The sequence below is a fragment of the Arvicola amphibius genome, chromosome 5, assembly GCF_903992535.2.
Source record: "Arvicola amphibius chromosome 5, mArvAmp1.2, whole genome shotgun sequence".
Taxonomy (NCBI): domain Eukaryota; kingdom Metazoa; phylum Chordata; class Mammalia; order Rodentia; family Cricetidae; genus Arvicola; species Arvicola amphibius.
This window is the reverse complement of record NC_052051.1, coordinates 36,109,486-36,127,064: the sequence shown is the minus strand read 5'-3', so window position 1 is coordinate 36,127,064 and position 17,579 is coordinate 36,109,486. Positions and strand designations below refer to the sequence as shown.

The 17,579-nt window shown below is 40.4% G+C and overlaps 1 protein-coding gene across 1 annotated transcript in view; it reads right to left on the bottom strand.

The window, feature by feature from the left end:
• The window catches only part of Sel1l2 (SEL1L2 adaptor subunit of ERAD E3 ligase), a 68,394-nt gene that overhangs the window by 35,448 nt on the left and 15,367 nt on the right, over positions 1-17,579 (bottom strand). The window contains exons 2-3 of the mRNA XM_038331621.1: positions 13,142-13,244; positions 6,975-7,137 (exon numbers count right to left, since the gene is read on the bottom strand). Of these exons, the coding sequence (XP_038187549.1) occupies positions 6,975-7,137; positions 13,142-13,191 (213 nt within the window). The 5' untranslated portion in view covers positions 13,192-13,244. The remainder of the gene's footprint in view (positions 1-6,974; positions 7,138-13,141; positions 13,245-17,579) is intronic.

Below are 17,579 nucleotides of genomic sequence, written 5' to 3'. Positions count from 1 at the left end.
CTCTAACCACTGAGCCATCTCAACAACCCCATAGATTTTTGTTTATATTGATAATGGATATCTTTATATTTTAAATAATATTTTAAATTTATTATTTTAATTATAATTTATACTGTTAGTTAGAATGCTATAAAAGTGCCTTTATATTGGGAGGATTATATGTGTATATTTCATAATTCTTGCTGTACCTTAGAATAAATCATAATAATAAAATACTAAAGTCAGACATGTGGTGCAGATCTGTAATCCCAGGAAACTGAGGCAGGAGGATCATGGCATCTAGGCTATCCTGGGCTACATAGAAAGACCCTGTCCCCCCCCCAAAAAAAAACCAAAATGAAAAGCAAGCAAACTAAAAAAATACTATAAACTTGTGGTTGACATATGTTTCCCTCTGCTGTTAACAACATTTTTCTTTGATATGTTAAATCTTTAAGTTTTCTATCTTTCTTGCTTTTTGTGATATGAGTACTGAGTCCAGGGCCTCACATATGCAAGGCAATGCTCTATTACTGAGCTATTTTCCCACACCTAATTTGAGTACTTTTATTCATATTTTAAAAATGAAACAGGATTGACTTAAGAAAAATATTTAATTCAAAATACACTGAATAAAGAGTGAAAGTCTGATCACAGAGCAAGATGGAAGTAGTGGAGGCCCCCGCCTGTGTACGACACAGTATGCCATCCAAAAAGCTTTTATAGAAACCACAGAAGCAAGTTAAATCAGTACATCAGTGTGACGCACCAATCGGAAAATGCGATTCAAAGCCCACATATGCAGCTCCCAGATGGTTTGACCTATGATTTTCCACATTTGTGATGGTGTGAAAGCAATATGCACTCTGTAGACACTGTGTTTCAAATTGGGATTGTGTTATTTCCTGGGCTAGTGGCATGGGATGCTATACTCCTAGGATGCTGGGCAGTGGCAGCAAGCTGCAGTTCCTGGTCAGATGTGAGCACAAGGGTGGACCACTCTGTGATATATGTGTTGGTAAGCTACAGTGCTTGGAAGGTGAAGTGGATTAAGTGCATTTCAACTTGTGATATTTTCAATTTTCAATATTTTATTGGCTCTTGCAGATTCATTTCTTCCAGCAGCTTCTCAGTTCTTATTGGGTCACCCCAGTAGTCTCCAGGCCTATCTCCTCTTGTCTGTTCCTCATCTACCATTTCTATCATCACCCCCATCTAGCATTAACAAGCTCATTTTGTGAAATTTATAGTTCACAGAGTTTATAAGAATACTGTCAGATGTCCAGCATTTTCATTGAGGTTCAATAATTCAATCTTCTCAGGAAATGAGTAACTGTATTATACTCTAAAGGATAAAGAACCCTGTTACTTTTTATTTATATGTGTATATGCACATGTACAGTGTATGTGTGTATTGTGTATGTATGTGTGTATATGTGTATGTGTGTATGTATGTGTGTATATGTGTATGTGTGCGTGTGTGTATGTGTGTATGAGTGTATATATGTGTGTGTGTTGGTCAGAGTACAGAGTTCCTCAGATACCATCCACTTCTTTTGTGAGGCAGGATCTCTTACTGACCTGGGACTCGCTAGGCTCAGCAAGCTGCAGGGATCATTTACCTGTCTTTGCCTTCCTAGTGTTGGGATCACAGGTTCATGTCATTGCCCCTGACTTTTTGTGTGGGTTCTGGAGCTTAGAACCCAGATCCTCATGTTTACAGAGCAAGCACTTTGAACTGAGCCCTAACCTGAATCTGGTGTTGCTTTGGTGATTTTGAAATTGACTCTAGAAATTATTTTTTCCCTCAGAAGTACAGTAATTCTACCACAATAGTGTAACGTCTGTCCTTTACATAATCTGTATGCTGATAAAAGCCTCTGCCTTTAAAATCTTCACGTTCTTCTTTAGGCCTAGAAAGTTTCCTTTTAAAGACGGTGCACATCACACGTTCACTACAAGTGGAAGACCCTGCACAGTGTGCCTTGCACATTCATTACAAGTGGAAGACCCTGCACGGTGAGCCTCACACATTCATTACAAGTGGAAGACCCTGCGACTCCTTTACACTTTGTGATGTGTATTTGAAATGGCTAAATTGGCTCTTTTTAAGGATGCCACTAGCCAATTTTAGATTAAAAATTTTTCTTGCCGGGCGGTGGTGGCGCACGCCTTTAATCCCAGCACTCGGGAGGCAGAGGCAGGCGGATCTCTGTGAGTTCGAGGCCAGCCTGGTCTACAAGAGCTAGTTCCAGGACAGGCTCTAAAAAAGCTACAGAGAAACCCTGTCTCGAAAAACCAAAAAAAAAAAAAAAAATTTTTTTTTTCTTGCAACTCCTGACAATTCTCGATTCTGCTAGGTTTAGAATCCGGTTCAATTATGCAGAAACTCTGACAGTAAACAAACATACTGACCTTTAAAGAGAAGGTATGTATCATTTGGTCTTATATTTGAAGACTCTCTACTGAGAGTACATTGTATGTGGGCAGAGCTCAGCAAACTTGTTGGTTTGATCCTTTGGGGAAACTGTATAAACTGGTGAAGTTGTGAAGTAAAGCTGGTGTTAGATTTGTACTCTGTGATGGGGAAGGAGCATTTCTCTATATAAAGCTCACTAAAAACGAAAGGACTGGACCATGATGAGTACCACCTTTGTGTAACCAATCCAGGGCCATGCTTCCTCCCTCTTTAGCAGAATCATAACAATGAATGAAAGGCTCTATTTTCATCTCATTTTTATTGTTCTTAATGCTGCTTATATCATTCCAGAAGAAGCTGAGGGGCCTTAAGGGTTGTCACTTAATGGGATGTTCTGAGTACCCGGCCTTTCCTTTGTTCTTGGGCATTGCCACCTAACAACTTCACAACCATCAGCTTTTAGTGGTTTTTGTCTTTTCTTTTTTTTGAGAAAAGGATATGATAAAACCAGGTGGATTGTAAAATGATTAAATCTTAACCCAGGAAAGAAATGTGTTGTGAGTTAGGAAGAGTGGTGACATCTGTGACACCTGAACAGTTTTGAAGGTCAAATTCTCTACGTAGGCTGGCTCATAAGACTTGATTCTGAAGTCTGCTGGTTTGCCTTGTGGAGCTTAATACCAGGTTAAATGCCTGGCATTTATTGCAAAGGCTTTAGCGTAATGGGCATTTTACCACATTTTAAAGTAAATCACTTGGGGTCTGTAGTAACAACTTAAAAATCAAATATTTTTCTGTTTGTTTTTTTCTAAGGAATTATTAAAGGAGGAGAAAGATTAAGCAATTTCCCTCTAATTATCATATGAAGCTGGAGAGAATTGTGAGCATTACTTTTGGCTCAAACCACATGCCAAAGCAAAGTGTGAATCAGTTCTAATGAGTAACTCAGACACTCTTAATACAAGGCCATTAACATGAAAAACAACTAACAGAAGCCTCGAATCATCAAAGTGGTTATTAGATTGATACTGGAGATGATGTTTTCAGCCATATCATGGTGCTAATGACGATATTTCTTCCAGGAAACACTTTACCAGTTCAAATTTGAAATAAATGAAGACTATGTGGAGCTGTTGCCATTGAGATATAATTATTTCAAATCTCAGAACACAACAAAGCATCACCCACATATTTCTCTTTTGTGTATCAATTGTACTTTATTTTTATATGATAGGATTTTCATATATTCTGTGACAAAACTGCTTTGGATTTATAGGCAAAGGAGTGTATATATTTAACTCCAATAACAAAAAAAAATCACATTTGTGTGTGTGTGTGTGTGTGTGTGTGTGTGACAATAAGAATGTGGTGCCCAAAGGACAACTCCTGGAAGCCAATCATCTCCTTTCACCAGGTGGGTGGGTGGGATCAACCTCAGGTTTCAGGCTACAGATAAACACCTTTCCCTGCTGAGTCTTTTTGTGGAGACTATATTACAGCTCTTATCTTTTGGAAGGTACGGACGGACACTTTGTAAAATGTCACAGCAGGCTGGCTTTACAGTCTTAATCACTTGTGTTGCCTTTCAAAGAATTTCCTTCAGTTAATTTGGATTTTTAAAATTCGGGTCTTTTCCAGATCTCTCACACTCTCAGTTTCTGTACTGTTTTCTGGATTTTCTGACTGTTTTCCCTTTCCTTCAGATGTCATAAATATCCATTATTCACTCTCTGTGCACATGTGTGCGTGTATTATTTACTCTCTATATAATAGTATACACATATACATAGTATATATAATAATATTATATATATTATATACAAGAATATTATTATTTGGTCATATTTCCAGCCTTTTTTTTAAGGTGCATTTCTGTGTGACATTGTCCTCCCAGTTCCCAGAAACATTTCTGACAATCCAAACAGTATTCCTAGGTTAGCAGGCCAACAAAGATGCTCCTGGCCGGTCCTATTAAAGAGCTGTTATCAGGATGGCCTGTGGTACAGAATCTCTTCAACTGGCTGTTCTTTGTACAATAAATGAATGAATGAGTAAATCATTTCTTAGGGAGGTTGCTAGAGGTAACAATGATTGATAGCCTTAGTTCAGCAGCAAGTCCAGCTGCAGTCTTGGAGACTTCTAGCTAATCCATCTGCAAATGATTTGTTTGCTAGTCCATATGCAGTCAGCCTGAAAATTACAGGAGTCCAGGATGTCAGAGAAGGGGAAGTGGGCTTAACAGAGGACTTTTACCAAACATTATAACTTGCCACATTTCAGCAGAATGATTGAAATGTGCATATCAGGTCGATGTCAACCTTCTTTGGTTAAGTTTGTTCACAGGCACCTTCTCTCTTCTGGTCTTTCTTGAGACCAAATGCACACACGTACTGGACAGATAACCCCATTTTATATATGAGAGAACTGAGACTCAGAAAGGATCCATCACAGGGTGGGGGCAGTGTGGGAACCAACGTATAAAACAAGGACTGGCTGACCTAAAAGACAGAGCTGGTGAAGTGAACATTGTCGCACACCAGTGTGCTTTAATGTCCTTTACAACATTTGCTGAAGACTCTTGCAGATATCATTTACTTCTCCCAGCAGCTTTTTGAAGCACACACAAATTATTACCGATCTTTTTAGGTTTGAAAAAACAGGTTTTGTGACATAACTTCTTTAGAGATACCAAAATGAGCACGAGACGGAAAAGCTATTAGGATGCAGAACCCAGAGCCATGTCTGGGGACTCCTGCTTTGCTCCCTCACTATGGCATTGTGAAGCCTGTAACTGCATTTTCTAGAGTTTCCCATGAGTGCCTTCATCTCTATATAGAGCTAATTATGGCAATTCATGGCCAGTGGTTATAGTTTAGAGCTCTAACCTCTGCTACTATGTTTGTCCTAGAAAACTATTTTCTGATTAACTTAAAAGCCAATGGCAAACGATTTGATCAGAGTGTAGTCTGGTTGACTTAATTTTTATGTACATTGAAAATAAAAAAATAATTAGGTGATATAAATGATGGAGACATCCAAAGCTTTAGTTTTTGGTTAACCAAACTCTGAAATTTAGCAATTCTTGTATTTTATTAACATTCACAGATCTGTTCACTGTGTTCTTTTATGTATAATTGCAAGAATTCTGTGGAGTTAAACAGAGTATCTACCAATATAAATTAAGATTACATGAAACTTTAAATAATGACATTGATCTGTATGTATTTAAGTAGAAAGATATACATGGTTTTAAGTGAATAAAGAGCTGTCTAGGGAGAGGCAAATAGATGTGGTCTCATATAAAATAAATACTCTATATAGTATAACAGGTCTAGAAGTATAAAAGTGGGAACAATAATTTTTATAGTTTCCTTCTGCCTAATTGAAACTTTGTCTTTTAGCAGTCATTATGCCCTCCCTCATCTGTCTTATAATAAATGACTATGATGTTCCAGGCATGGAATTGAATGCCCTACAATAACTCCATAAAACCATTCATAACTAATTAGTAGGTCATTCAACTTTACACTTTTTGTTTCAGACACTTTGCTAAATGTTTTGTAATTATCTTAACTTTATAGATGCAGATTTAGAGAGATTGTCCTATCCATCACTGGCATTTGGTTCAACTTCTTCTGGCTCAGCTAAGCATATAGACCCACAGGACTCCCATGAACCTCACTTGCCACTGGTCTTCTTCTGGAAAGAATAGAGCAAATGAACCACAGTGTGCCAGTAGGAAATGTCAAGCCTTCCTTAGCAGTGTAGACAGTCTTCTAGAAGTGATCATCCCAGATGCCTCAGAAGGTGACTAAGAGGCAAGGAAATGAGGCCTACATGGGGAGGATGTGGAAGCCATCTTGGTGCAAATGCTTCAACCTTCACATAATAACTCAATAAGTACAGGGTTCCCATTAAACTGTTCGCCATCGTCAGGTTCAATAGTTCATTGTAGTTTTTTCCCCTCCAGAGGCAGTTTGCCAGTCTGAGGCCATTTCCATCATAAGTCGTGCTAGGTAAAGACATAGTTAAAATTTTATTCTTATCAGGTTGCCTGGGAAACAGAACTGGTGTGAACCAAAGGTCAAATTCTCATGCAGAAGAAGCAGAAAGGGTTTTTGTTCAATAAGTAGCTTATTCACTAAGCAAGCATAATAGTGTATTCAAACTCCATGCCTGGTTCCTGTACTGCATTGGATGAGACTACAAAAGGTCTCTACTGTACACCTTTTAGGTGACCTTACTTTCATCTTCATATGTTCTGAATTTGCACATTTTTATTGTTTGATTAATGGTCGTGAATTTTGTTTGTGGGACAAAACTGTTTGGTTGGAAGTGTCACCCCAGCCCCCTGGCACCCATATATACAAGAAGTCTGGAATATTTGGTAGAAAGTTCCAAGTTTCCTCCCCTGGGAGTTGCTGCAGTCCAGACTCCATTTCTAAGAAATGGAATTTGTAGGTCTGGTCTGTGTCCATGCAGTAGGGTGGGGGCATTATTTCTTCTCCCCTTTCATATGTTAGTGTCAACTGACGATGTAGCTATTGAAAAAAATTCATTGTCTTTCAAAACTCACGTTTTGGGCCTTGTGCGATCCTTCTTTAGCCAAGGACTCATACAACTGGATGGCTGCTGTTATGTTTTGCATGCCAAAACTTCCAAATAGCAAAGCGTCAGCCATTTTTTCCATAGCTTTTAAATTTCCCATGTCAGCTGCTCTGGCAAAGAGTATGTAGGCTCTGTTTTGAAAATGTAAAGTCAGGAAATCGATTCATAAAACAATTGGAAATTTCTGTTTCTGCCTTCTCATATGCCTTTCTATCAGGTAATCTGTAATTGTTGTTAGTCATGATGCAGCTTTGCTGAAATCCATTATACCTCTAGACAAATAATTCTTTCACTTCGATGTGAATCAAAGATTTGAATTTCAAAGATGTCCGACAAATTATGAAGTCACTAAAAATGAGGTATTTATATAATATTTACCACCTGTCATGCCTATATATCAACTAAAGGGAAAAATTAAAGGTATCCTAAAGCAGTGAGCTCTTCCATGGTCCCTTCAATTATTAATAAGCATTTGTTTTATAAAACAAATTCCAAAAGATACAAGAATTATCATTATTGACATGTCACATCTAGGAAATCTGTATCACAAGAATGTTGATAAGTCTATATTCTAAAATAGTCTTCAAAAGCAGAACTAATTCTTCAATACAGCAAAACTAGACTGTTTAGAAAAATAACAATCCAAACAAACTTTAATGGGTGGGACTTTAGCATCTAAGTGCCTGGGTTCGTGTCCTGTCCCCACCAATGACTAGTTGGAAAGCTTCAGTCTATCTTCTCTGTCCCTTCTGTAGCCGTAACACTGGGATGGTTGTAGCATCTACTCGAGACTGTTGTGAGATGACCCTGTGGCATACTTGGCATAGTGCCTTATTTAGGCGGTACTGTTAGGATGATCCCTTTGATTAAAATTTTATATCGTAGTAATTGTTCTGTAATTAGGTGGTAAATGGTGTGAAATTTTCATGGTTAAAATATAGACTTTATAAGATTGCCTTACACTGCATTTCCCACTAAAAGTCACCTGATCTGTATTGCATGCAGTGTCAGAAGATATAACAAGTCCCAGACACATGTTAGAGACAGGAAGTGTTTGGGGTTTGTTCTTACTTTTATAACAGTTTTTGGTGGTGCAAGACCAAAAAGCAGTATCCACAATTTATGATCTTGGTTCAAATCTAGGAGCGCATGCGTACACACACACACACACACACACACACACACACACACACACACACACACCAGTCTTTGATTCCAATTTGAAAGAACCAAGAGACTTTATTTTATACCCAACCCATTTATACTGGTGCTAAGGGAAGTGCTAGTTGGCTAGAGTAGAGTAGGCTAAGGAAAAGAACCTCAGGCAGACAGACATCCAGATATGCATTGGAGTTCTGACTGTCAAAATAGTGGAACAAGCTGGAAGCCAGAATGTCAAGAAAGAAATTGACTATAGTCAAAGGAAGGGAAGGTTCTGGAAAGCAAAGAGCTGGTGAAGAGGTCTCAAAGGTCAATGGGATGACTTAATATCGATTTTACTTGACTAGATTTAGAATCACCATGGAAACATATCTCTGGGTGTCTTTATGATAGTGTTTTCTGAAAGGTTTAGGTAAAGGGTGAAGCCCCATCCTGAATGTGAGTGGTACCATCCCATGGGCTAGGGTTCTGGACGGAATACAAAGGAAAACAGAAGCTGAAAATCAGCATTCATCTCTTTGCTTCTTGACTGTGAACACAACGTGAGCAGTTGTCTAGTGGTCCTGCTGTGTGATTCATCTGCCATGATGTGACCTCAACCTGTGACCACAGATAAAGCAGTCTTTAAGTTGTTTTTTTTTTTTGACAGAGCAATGAAAAAATAACTAATATAAAAATGTGTACTAATGTGTAAAGCTGACTATGCGACTTGTGGTCTTTCAGAAATTGTTTGTGGGAGGAATGTGAAAGAGTTGAGAAATATGTCCTAGAGAAGCCCTAGAATGCTATAAGCAGAGCTGCTTAATGAGTCATTGTGGTAGGAGGGTGGAAGACCGGGATGCTGCGTGTACTCTCGTACAGATAAGAAAGCATTCATGTCATATTATGGCTTCATTTTGCCCACGTTCTTAACTTGGGTGACACTGAATTAAAATCTAAGAATCTAGTTTGTTTGGTTGATGGAATTCTATGTCAGGATCACGTTTAGGCTGTGGTATGGCTCCACCTCAGTTCTCCTATTTAGATGAACAATGATAGAGAAAGCAGAAAAATAGAAAAAGCAAGGAGCTTGGTAAGGAAAGGTTTGGGAGCAAAAGAGTTGTGAACAAAGATGGTTTGGACAAAGCATCTGAAAGTATTAAAGATATTAGTACTGTTAGAGAGAACTCTCTCATTCTTCAATGGGATAATGAAAAAGGTCCCCAAGGGCAAGTTGCCACTCAGTGAAGCATCTAACTTGTGGAAGTGGAAATTCTTTTGGAAGAAGAGTGCCTGGGCGAGATCAACAGGTAAGTGCTTAACCTTAAACCTGATGACCTGAGTTCAAACCACAAGACCCTCATGGTGGAAAGAGAGAACTGACCTCTACGCAAGTGCTATGGACACACGCAATAAATCAGAAAGGAATAGAATTCTTGATTTATAAGTAGAAGGAGAGAGCTTGAACTGAAAATGTCACTAAAGGGATTCCTTGCTTGAAAATAGCCACCTATGAGAAGTGTTTGCCCAGGGCAGCACACAGAGGCCACACTCACTGTGTCCAAGAGGAGCAGCCTGTATCTCAGACCAACAGCAGAACTCGGCAGTGTTGTTTATGTAATACTGATTTTGCAGGCATAAAAGATGAAAGAGTGAAGAGATCATAGAGGCTTTTGCTAAGAGTAGGGATTGAGGCTAGGTAATGTGTTGCAGGGTCAGGTTCCCTATTAAAAAATATATGTCTACATCTCAGTTCTCTTTTTTAGATGAGCAATGAGAGAGAAAACAGAAAAATATGAAAAGTAAAGAGCTTGGTAAGGAAATGATTGTTAAGTCATGAAGTTTAGCCTATGTTGTAGTGGAGACCCTAAAATATTGGAGATGCCATGAATGTAGACTGTCCTCTGGGGAAAGCTGCAGGCATGAAACAGAGTCAAAGAGACTATGTCCACTTCAGGTGGTTACGCTGGAAAGGCAGGACTGCCCAGTACTACTGGACCTCACGTTACTCAGTCCCAAGTCCCAAGTGCCAGACATAGCGCTGGATGCAGGATTTGTGGCTTGCCCTGTTGACTTTCAGTCTTGCTTCAATCTGATCTTCTCTTTATATGCCCTCATTTCTCTCTTTTGGAATGAAATATCTACATCATACCATTGTTTATTATGGGCATACAGTGTGATACTTTATTTTACAGTGACTCATAGTTAAGAGTTTTCTGTTGAGTTTTAGAAGAGACTTTAGAGTTTAGATTTTTGCATAGCATTTTAGAGATGGACTAAATATATTTTCATTATGAGATAAACATAAGACTTAAGGGAGCAGGGATAGAATGTTATTCTTTAAAAGTAGTGACAAATTGTCACAGGGTGGAAATGTGACAGTCTTGTCAGGTTGATGCAATGGAAACACCTCTGGTGTGTCTTTCAGGGTGTTTCCAGAAAGGCTTAATTGAGGACTGAAGACCCACCCTAAGTATGGGTGGAGCCATCACATGGTTTGGCCTCCTGTGCTTAATTAAAGTGGGAAGGCCAACCAATGATCAGCATTCTTTCTGGCTCCTGATTGGTGAACAGGTGTCATTGTCAGTGTGGACTGTACCCTTGAACTATATCTCCAAATAAACCCTTCCTTAAATTGCTTTTGCTTTGTCACATTTGACCAGAACCTTACCTGCTGCTACAAAACCCTATAGACTACCGGACTGAGAAGGGTACCAGCAGAGACCAGGAAAAGAAACCTGAAATGGGGGCATTCCCTGCTTGACTCAGCCTAGCACCAAGAGGCAGCAGCAGTCTATGAAACAAATCTTTGTAGATATCCTTAATTCCATGAGCAGGGTGGACATTATGGCTTTCTTATTAGGAAAGTCCAAAGTTGTAAAGGAGATACTAGAAGCAGAACCCAGGACCGGAGACGTTGCTTCTGGCTAGGAAAGAATAAGAACTGGGATGCAGTTTCCAAGAGGAAAGAAAGGGAGGAGAATCTGGGTAACATGGACAGACAGACAGAATGGACTGAGCAACTGGCATCCATTGTAAAGGTTCTGACACTCGCTGCTGAGGTAGATGCTAGTGCAGACTCGTCTAAATGCTTCTCCAGGATCAGCAGCAACTTGCTGTGGGGAGCAGCTTATCTTCATCCCTTCTTTCTGTCAGAGAGGAGTGTTAAGTGGGGAGCTTAGGCCCCAGCCCCTTGCATCTATCCTAGCCCCCGACCCTGAGAGTTAGAACTCTGGACTCCAAATCACAGCAAGCCAGGTCCTGACCCCTCCCTGGAGGGGGGAGGTCAGGAGCACTCCCAAAAATATTTAAGTGAACTCCCAAAAGAGGAACACGTGGTCTCCTTTCCTTCCTCCCAGTGGTCACGTTCACACGGCTTCCCTGTTTCCCCTCGGGGCCACCTGAGAGTGCAGAACTCCCACTAAACCTGGATATCTCTTAATTTGGCTTGATTGGGAATTTGTGTCAGTGGAGAGCTCGCGTTAGGAAAATATTCTTAACAAGTAGCTCTTAGTGAAGGACCACCCCTAGAAAGAATGCATTCAGAAAGTAGATGTGGGCAAGCCAAAAGCTTAGGGCCATTTCAAACTATGCCATTCTTATCCTGGGAAGTGACAAACAAGGAGGTGGGCTGGAGAAATGAAATGATTCCCCTCTTTGGTGGGATACCCGGTAATTCTTCTCCTGACCTTTCTGCATCTTGGATATGAATACACAGGTATGCTTGACTTAAGGGCAGAATGTGTTATCCTAACAGTAGAATAACTTTTGCTTAGCGTTCCCATACACTCCTGGGCTATGTTGCTGTGAGCATCGCTGGTTTTCTGTCTTCCATTGGTCAGAAGGGTCAGGGACTCAACCCACTGTTGCACCTCTGCTGCTGTGAAAACAATAAGTGGCTCTTCTGTCGCCTTTGGGGCAGGGACTGGGTCAGGATAGCCTGGGGAGGAGTAGCCCAGCATAAAAGCTCCTCTGCTGATGGGAGATTTGCTCTCAGGACTGTGTTTTCCCCTGCTACTTCTACCCAAGAGGAAGAATCCTTCCAATGATAAGTGGAACCTTTCCATGGGACCTTCTCCTAGTGTTTTTGCATTATCAAAGCAAATTTAGAATACCCCTGGGCTTGAGAGGGAATACCTAGTGGGCTTCTTATCTCTGGGCACTCTCCTGCTACAGGCTGAGAAACCTATCCCCAGGGTTTGTTCTTTGTTAAGTTGTGTATGTCTGTGTGTAGTGTTATACATGGTATGCACACACATGTTTGTGTACGTGTTGAGGCCAGATGTTGACATTGGGTGTCTTTCTTTGTTAACCTCCATATTATTTTTTTGAAACAAGGTCTCTCGCTGAATTCTTAGAGCCATTCAACTAGACTGGGACCAGGGACGTTGGGGATCTGCTTGTCCCCGTTCCTAGTACTGGGGTGTTAGGTGTGGGATACTGTGCCTGGCTTTTACATAGGTGTTTAGGATTCAGACTCAGGTTCTTGGGCTTCCATGACAGGCATTCCACAGACTGTTGTCTCCCTAGCCTACTCCCAGTGCTTAAAGGGGAAATGAAGTACCACTTACCTTGTGAAACTCCTCAGTGAACAAGACAGTATCACATACATTAAAGGGCTTTGAAAGCCATAAGGTCTGCACAAAGACTCTGGTAGAATTAAGCATGCTAAAACACAAACCGTTTTATTTCATTTGAAATGCCCCACAAATCAGAATAAAAAAGTACTTCTGCTGAACGTACCTATCCGTCACTTAGGTCTGTATTTTGCATCATGGAAAGGAATCCCAATTCACATTCGACCCTCTTCCTTACTAAGGGTGCTAAACTTGGGAATCCTTAAGTAACCATCCAACTCTTTTAAAAGCAAAAAACTGACATCAAAATAAACTTATTTGTTATTCCAATAAGGTTTTAGTAATAAACTAGATTTTCTGACTGTCTATTATTTTTCCACCTGGAAATTTTACTTGGCTAAAGGAAAGAGATACTTACTCTGTTTTCTGTTTTTGGCTTTTAGACTCCTGGAGCATCTTGTTGCCCATCTGAAATAGCTCATCTCCTTCGTCTGCGATACTTTCCTTGGCTTGCTTTTTGACTATATGAGGGGAAAAGAGAAAAACCAATATTATTTCTATTTTTAAAAATTTGAGAAAGAATGTGTTGATGCTATGCTACATTTTGTTTTGAGTTTTGCTACTTACTTGTCAAGCATTTGCATTTCGAGCAGATCATTTGGCGTCAGTCCTAGCTCAGGGGCCTGGGAAGTAGAGGAAAGGGATGCTGCCCCGAAAAAAGAGGTGTTTCCAGCCTCATAAAAGGATGTGGGTTTCTGCAAGCAGAAGGTGAGTGGTCTCCTGATACACCTTAGACAGAGGTGTCATCTTTGGTGCTGTGTTCTTAGTCCTGGCTGTCAAAGCCTCACTTGCCTGTGCCACTTGGTCTATATACGTAGAGCCCTGAGATTTTATAAGTACATGGGCCAGTTATCTCCAGGATGACCAGAATAGGCATAGGAGCTGAAGAGACAATTTTCTTGCGAATTTTTCTTTGTGTAAGGCTTCTGCCATTCCTTAAAACCTTCCTGAGATGCTGGGGAATATACATGCATTATCAATAATAATTTGCCTTGTTTAGGTGGGTACTCAGCATCAGTGAGCCTTATGAGACTTAAAAAAATAAATGATATTTTTCTAACATTTATGCAACACTATTTTTAAAAAAAAACACTATTACCACTTGCTTTTTTGATAAGAAAAGTTAATTGATCAGACTTATAATTCCCCACTCTTCAACTATCTTTCTCTTTCCTTTCTCTCTGCTCTCTCCTCCTCCATTTCCAAATGTATTACAATACACAGTGGAACCTGATTAGAAAAAAAATAGAGCCCGAAGCCCTTTCAAAGGAAAGGCATTTGGGATTTGAAGCCTCATTAACAAGATCACAAAGAACTTTAAGTGGCTCTTTTTCTTCTCCAAGACAAGATAACAAGAGATGTCTATTTTAAAAATTAGAAGAAAAATAACCAAAAAGTAAATTTTAAATTATTTTGAAAGCTTCAAGTTATTCAATCAAATCAGAAACACCAGGCATTTTAGCATCTAATTTCTGCTTTGAGTTGTATGTTATCTCTACTCATGATTTAAAGGGAAAAGTAATGGAGAAAAGAACTGATTAATCTGTGTATGGAATAGCAATTATTGACATTAGCATGCTTTCAAAGCGCGAGCATGCATTCTGGAAGATTGACTACAAGGAGCGATTTACCATGACCAAATTCCTCCCCAGGGCTGTTACTTTTATTAGTAATTTTTTTTGCTTTCCCAAATGTATTGAAATAACATATTTTCACTTCTACAGCAGGATTCAATTTCCAGATAAAGTTATCTTCTTGATGCTCTAATTTTGTTCTTATGATTTGGAGGTTTCCAGATTTGGGAAAGCACAGTAAGGAAATGACTTCAGGAGGCTTTCTGAATTTGATGTGAGGCAGACTCAGTAAACACAGGGGAAAAAAAAAACAGAGGGAGGGGGGAGAAAGAGTAGATGAGATCAGCATGGTGGGCCAAGAAACTGCTCACAGTCCTTTGCTTTGTTATTACAAAATATCAACATCTCTGTCCATATTGTCAACCTTGCAAATCTGCCTGCTCCCATCATGCGTCTGATGTAGTGACACATTCAAAAACCTCATAAAAGAACAGCAAAGGGGAGGAGGAGCAGTGAACTTTATTTCTGGAAAATCATGACCGAGTCCTAAAATTTCTTGTTGCCCCTGAACATAATACACCTTGATTTCTCAGTAATCCTCTTTGCCGTTGAAGTTTGCCCATAAGGACAAGCTACTCAAAATCAGGTAGACATTTTCTGGTTTACAGTGAAAACATTCTATTTGTGTGCAGCGCTGATGATCTTGAGTTTTACTTTATTATTTGTAACCCCATCCAATGCACTTCTGGGGCCACATCATGAGCTCACTACCTAGAAAGGAAAGGTTCTGTACCAGTCCTTTGAGATGTAACTGTAGATGCCACCAATAATGGTATTGTGGCTATTGCAAAGTCACTAAGTGCGAGTCCCTCTTGAGAAGGTCACACTCATAATCAGGTGTGTCGTCTCCTTTCCCCGAGCTTCTCTCTCCCTTTCTTAAATCTATGTTAAAATATCTTCTCCATAAACTTTAACTCTGCCTCATACTGGTTCATGCTGAAGTTCTTTTCTGTTATGAAGTCAAAAATCCCAGCTTTACTTGAGAGGAGGTGTCTGAAAAAAGCTCAGGCTACTGTAGGTCACTGTAGCATGGAGCTGTGCCTCTGGCCTATCCGCCACTGTTGTTGCTGCCTTCTGCTCTCTGAGGTGGTTTGAATGAAAATGGCTCCCACAGGCACGTTCCAGCTTTAGCAAGTTGTAGAACTTGGCAACGTTTGCCACATTGTTATGGCTGCAGAGGCAAGGATATAAGAAAAGGGTTACAGAAGCTCCCTTTGAGACTACGGAAAGCCGCGGAGGTCAAGCTTGTATCAGCCGTGTCCCTGCATGGAGGCCTAAAGAGGCCCTCTTGTGAAGCTGTGAGACTGAAGCCTCAGTTTCATTGGAGACACCAAGATGATGGAGACGCGAGAGCCATGGAATGTCTTCCGAGGAGAGCTACTTACAGAGTATGGAACCAGCCCAGGAGAGAGAGGTGTGTGCTGCTGTCAACAAAGCTGAGCAGAGTTGCAGATCTGAAGAGTGTTTAGACATCAGACATGGGGATGCAGAGTTTGGAGTTTGCCCAGCTGGTTTTTGATCTTGCTTTGGTCTAGTATTTCCTCACTATGTTTCCTTTTACAATGGTAATGTTTATTCTGTGCCATTATTTGTTGGAAGTATGTGATCTGCTTTTTTTTATTTTGATTTTGTGGGAAGATTGCAGTTAAGAGATTGCCATGAGTCTCAGAAGAGACTTTGAACGTTTAAACAGGGTTGAGAATGTTGTAATCCGTGGGGACTTTCGAAGTTGGACCGAATGCATATTTGCATTATGATCTGGCTACAAGCCTATGGGGGCCAGGGCGTGGGAGGTCGTGGTTTGAATGAGAATGGCCTCCATAGATGCATAGGGAGTGGTACTATTAGGAGACAAAGATTTGTTGGAGGGAGTGTGTCACTGAGGAAGGGCTTTTAGGTTTCAAATGCTCAAGCCAGGCTCAGTCTCTCTCTTTTTCTTCATGCTGCATCCAGATATTGAACTCATGGCTCCTTCTCCATCACTATCTGCCTGTGTACAGTCATGCTTTGCACCATGATGACAACATGGATTAAGCCTCTGAACTATACGTCAGTCCCAATTTAATATTTTCCTATATAAGAGTTGCTGTGGCCATGGTGTCAAAGAAATAGAAACCCTAACTAAGACACTCTAATCAAAATCCCACCCATGTTCTCTACTTTGTCTTGTTTTTTATTCTTCCTCTGACAGTGATAAGAACCTAGAGACACCAGATAAATGACTCTGTTTGGTCTTTTAGTCTTTAATACTTCACTAAGCACTGCCAGCAACAGATTTAAAGGGCCTCCTTGAGTTTGGAGTTCTCTGAATGGCCAGCCCGGGGGTACTTGTTCTGCTCTGAGGAAAAAACCAGGCTTACTCCTGGTAGGTTTTCTAGCCTCCTTCTGCTGCGGCGACAAAAACACTCTGACAACTCAGAGAAGGAAAAGGTTGATTTCACCTTTATAAGTTATAGTCTGTGATTGAGGGAAGTCAGGGTGGGAACTTGAAGGAGAAACCATGGAGGACCACTGCTGCTGGCTCACTCCCAGTCTCATCCTTAGTTAGCTTTCTCTTGTTTTAGATTTTATTTATTTTTATTTTATGTATATAAGTGTCTTGCCTGCATGTGTGACTGTGTACTGGGCATGTACCTAGTGGTTGCAGAGGTCAGAAGAGGGTGTCAGGTCCTTTAGAGCTGGGGTTACAGATGGTTGTGAGCTACTGTGCAGGTAGTGGAATTTGTACCTGGGTCCTCTGCAAGAACAAATGCTCTTAACTGCTAGGTCATCTTCCTAGACTTTTGCTAGGTTTCTTATATACCTGAGGACCACCTATTCAGGGAGTGGTACCACCCAGAGTTGACTGGGTCCTCCTATATCTATTAAGGCAATCAAGATAATTCCCCACAGCTGGGCACGGTGACATGTGCCTTTAATTCTTGCACTCAGGAGACAGAGGCAGGCAGATTTCTGGGAGTTCAAGGCCAGCCTGGTCTACACAACAAGCTCCAGGAAAGTTAGAAGTACATAGAGACAGGCACACTCTCTTTCGTTCTCTCAAGAACGAAAACCAAAACCAAAGATAGTCCCCTTCAGACATGCGCACAACTTATTTTATCTAGGGAACCCCTCAGTTGAGACTCTCTTCCTGATTGATGCTAGTCAGTGTTACCTTGATAG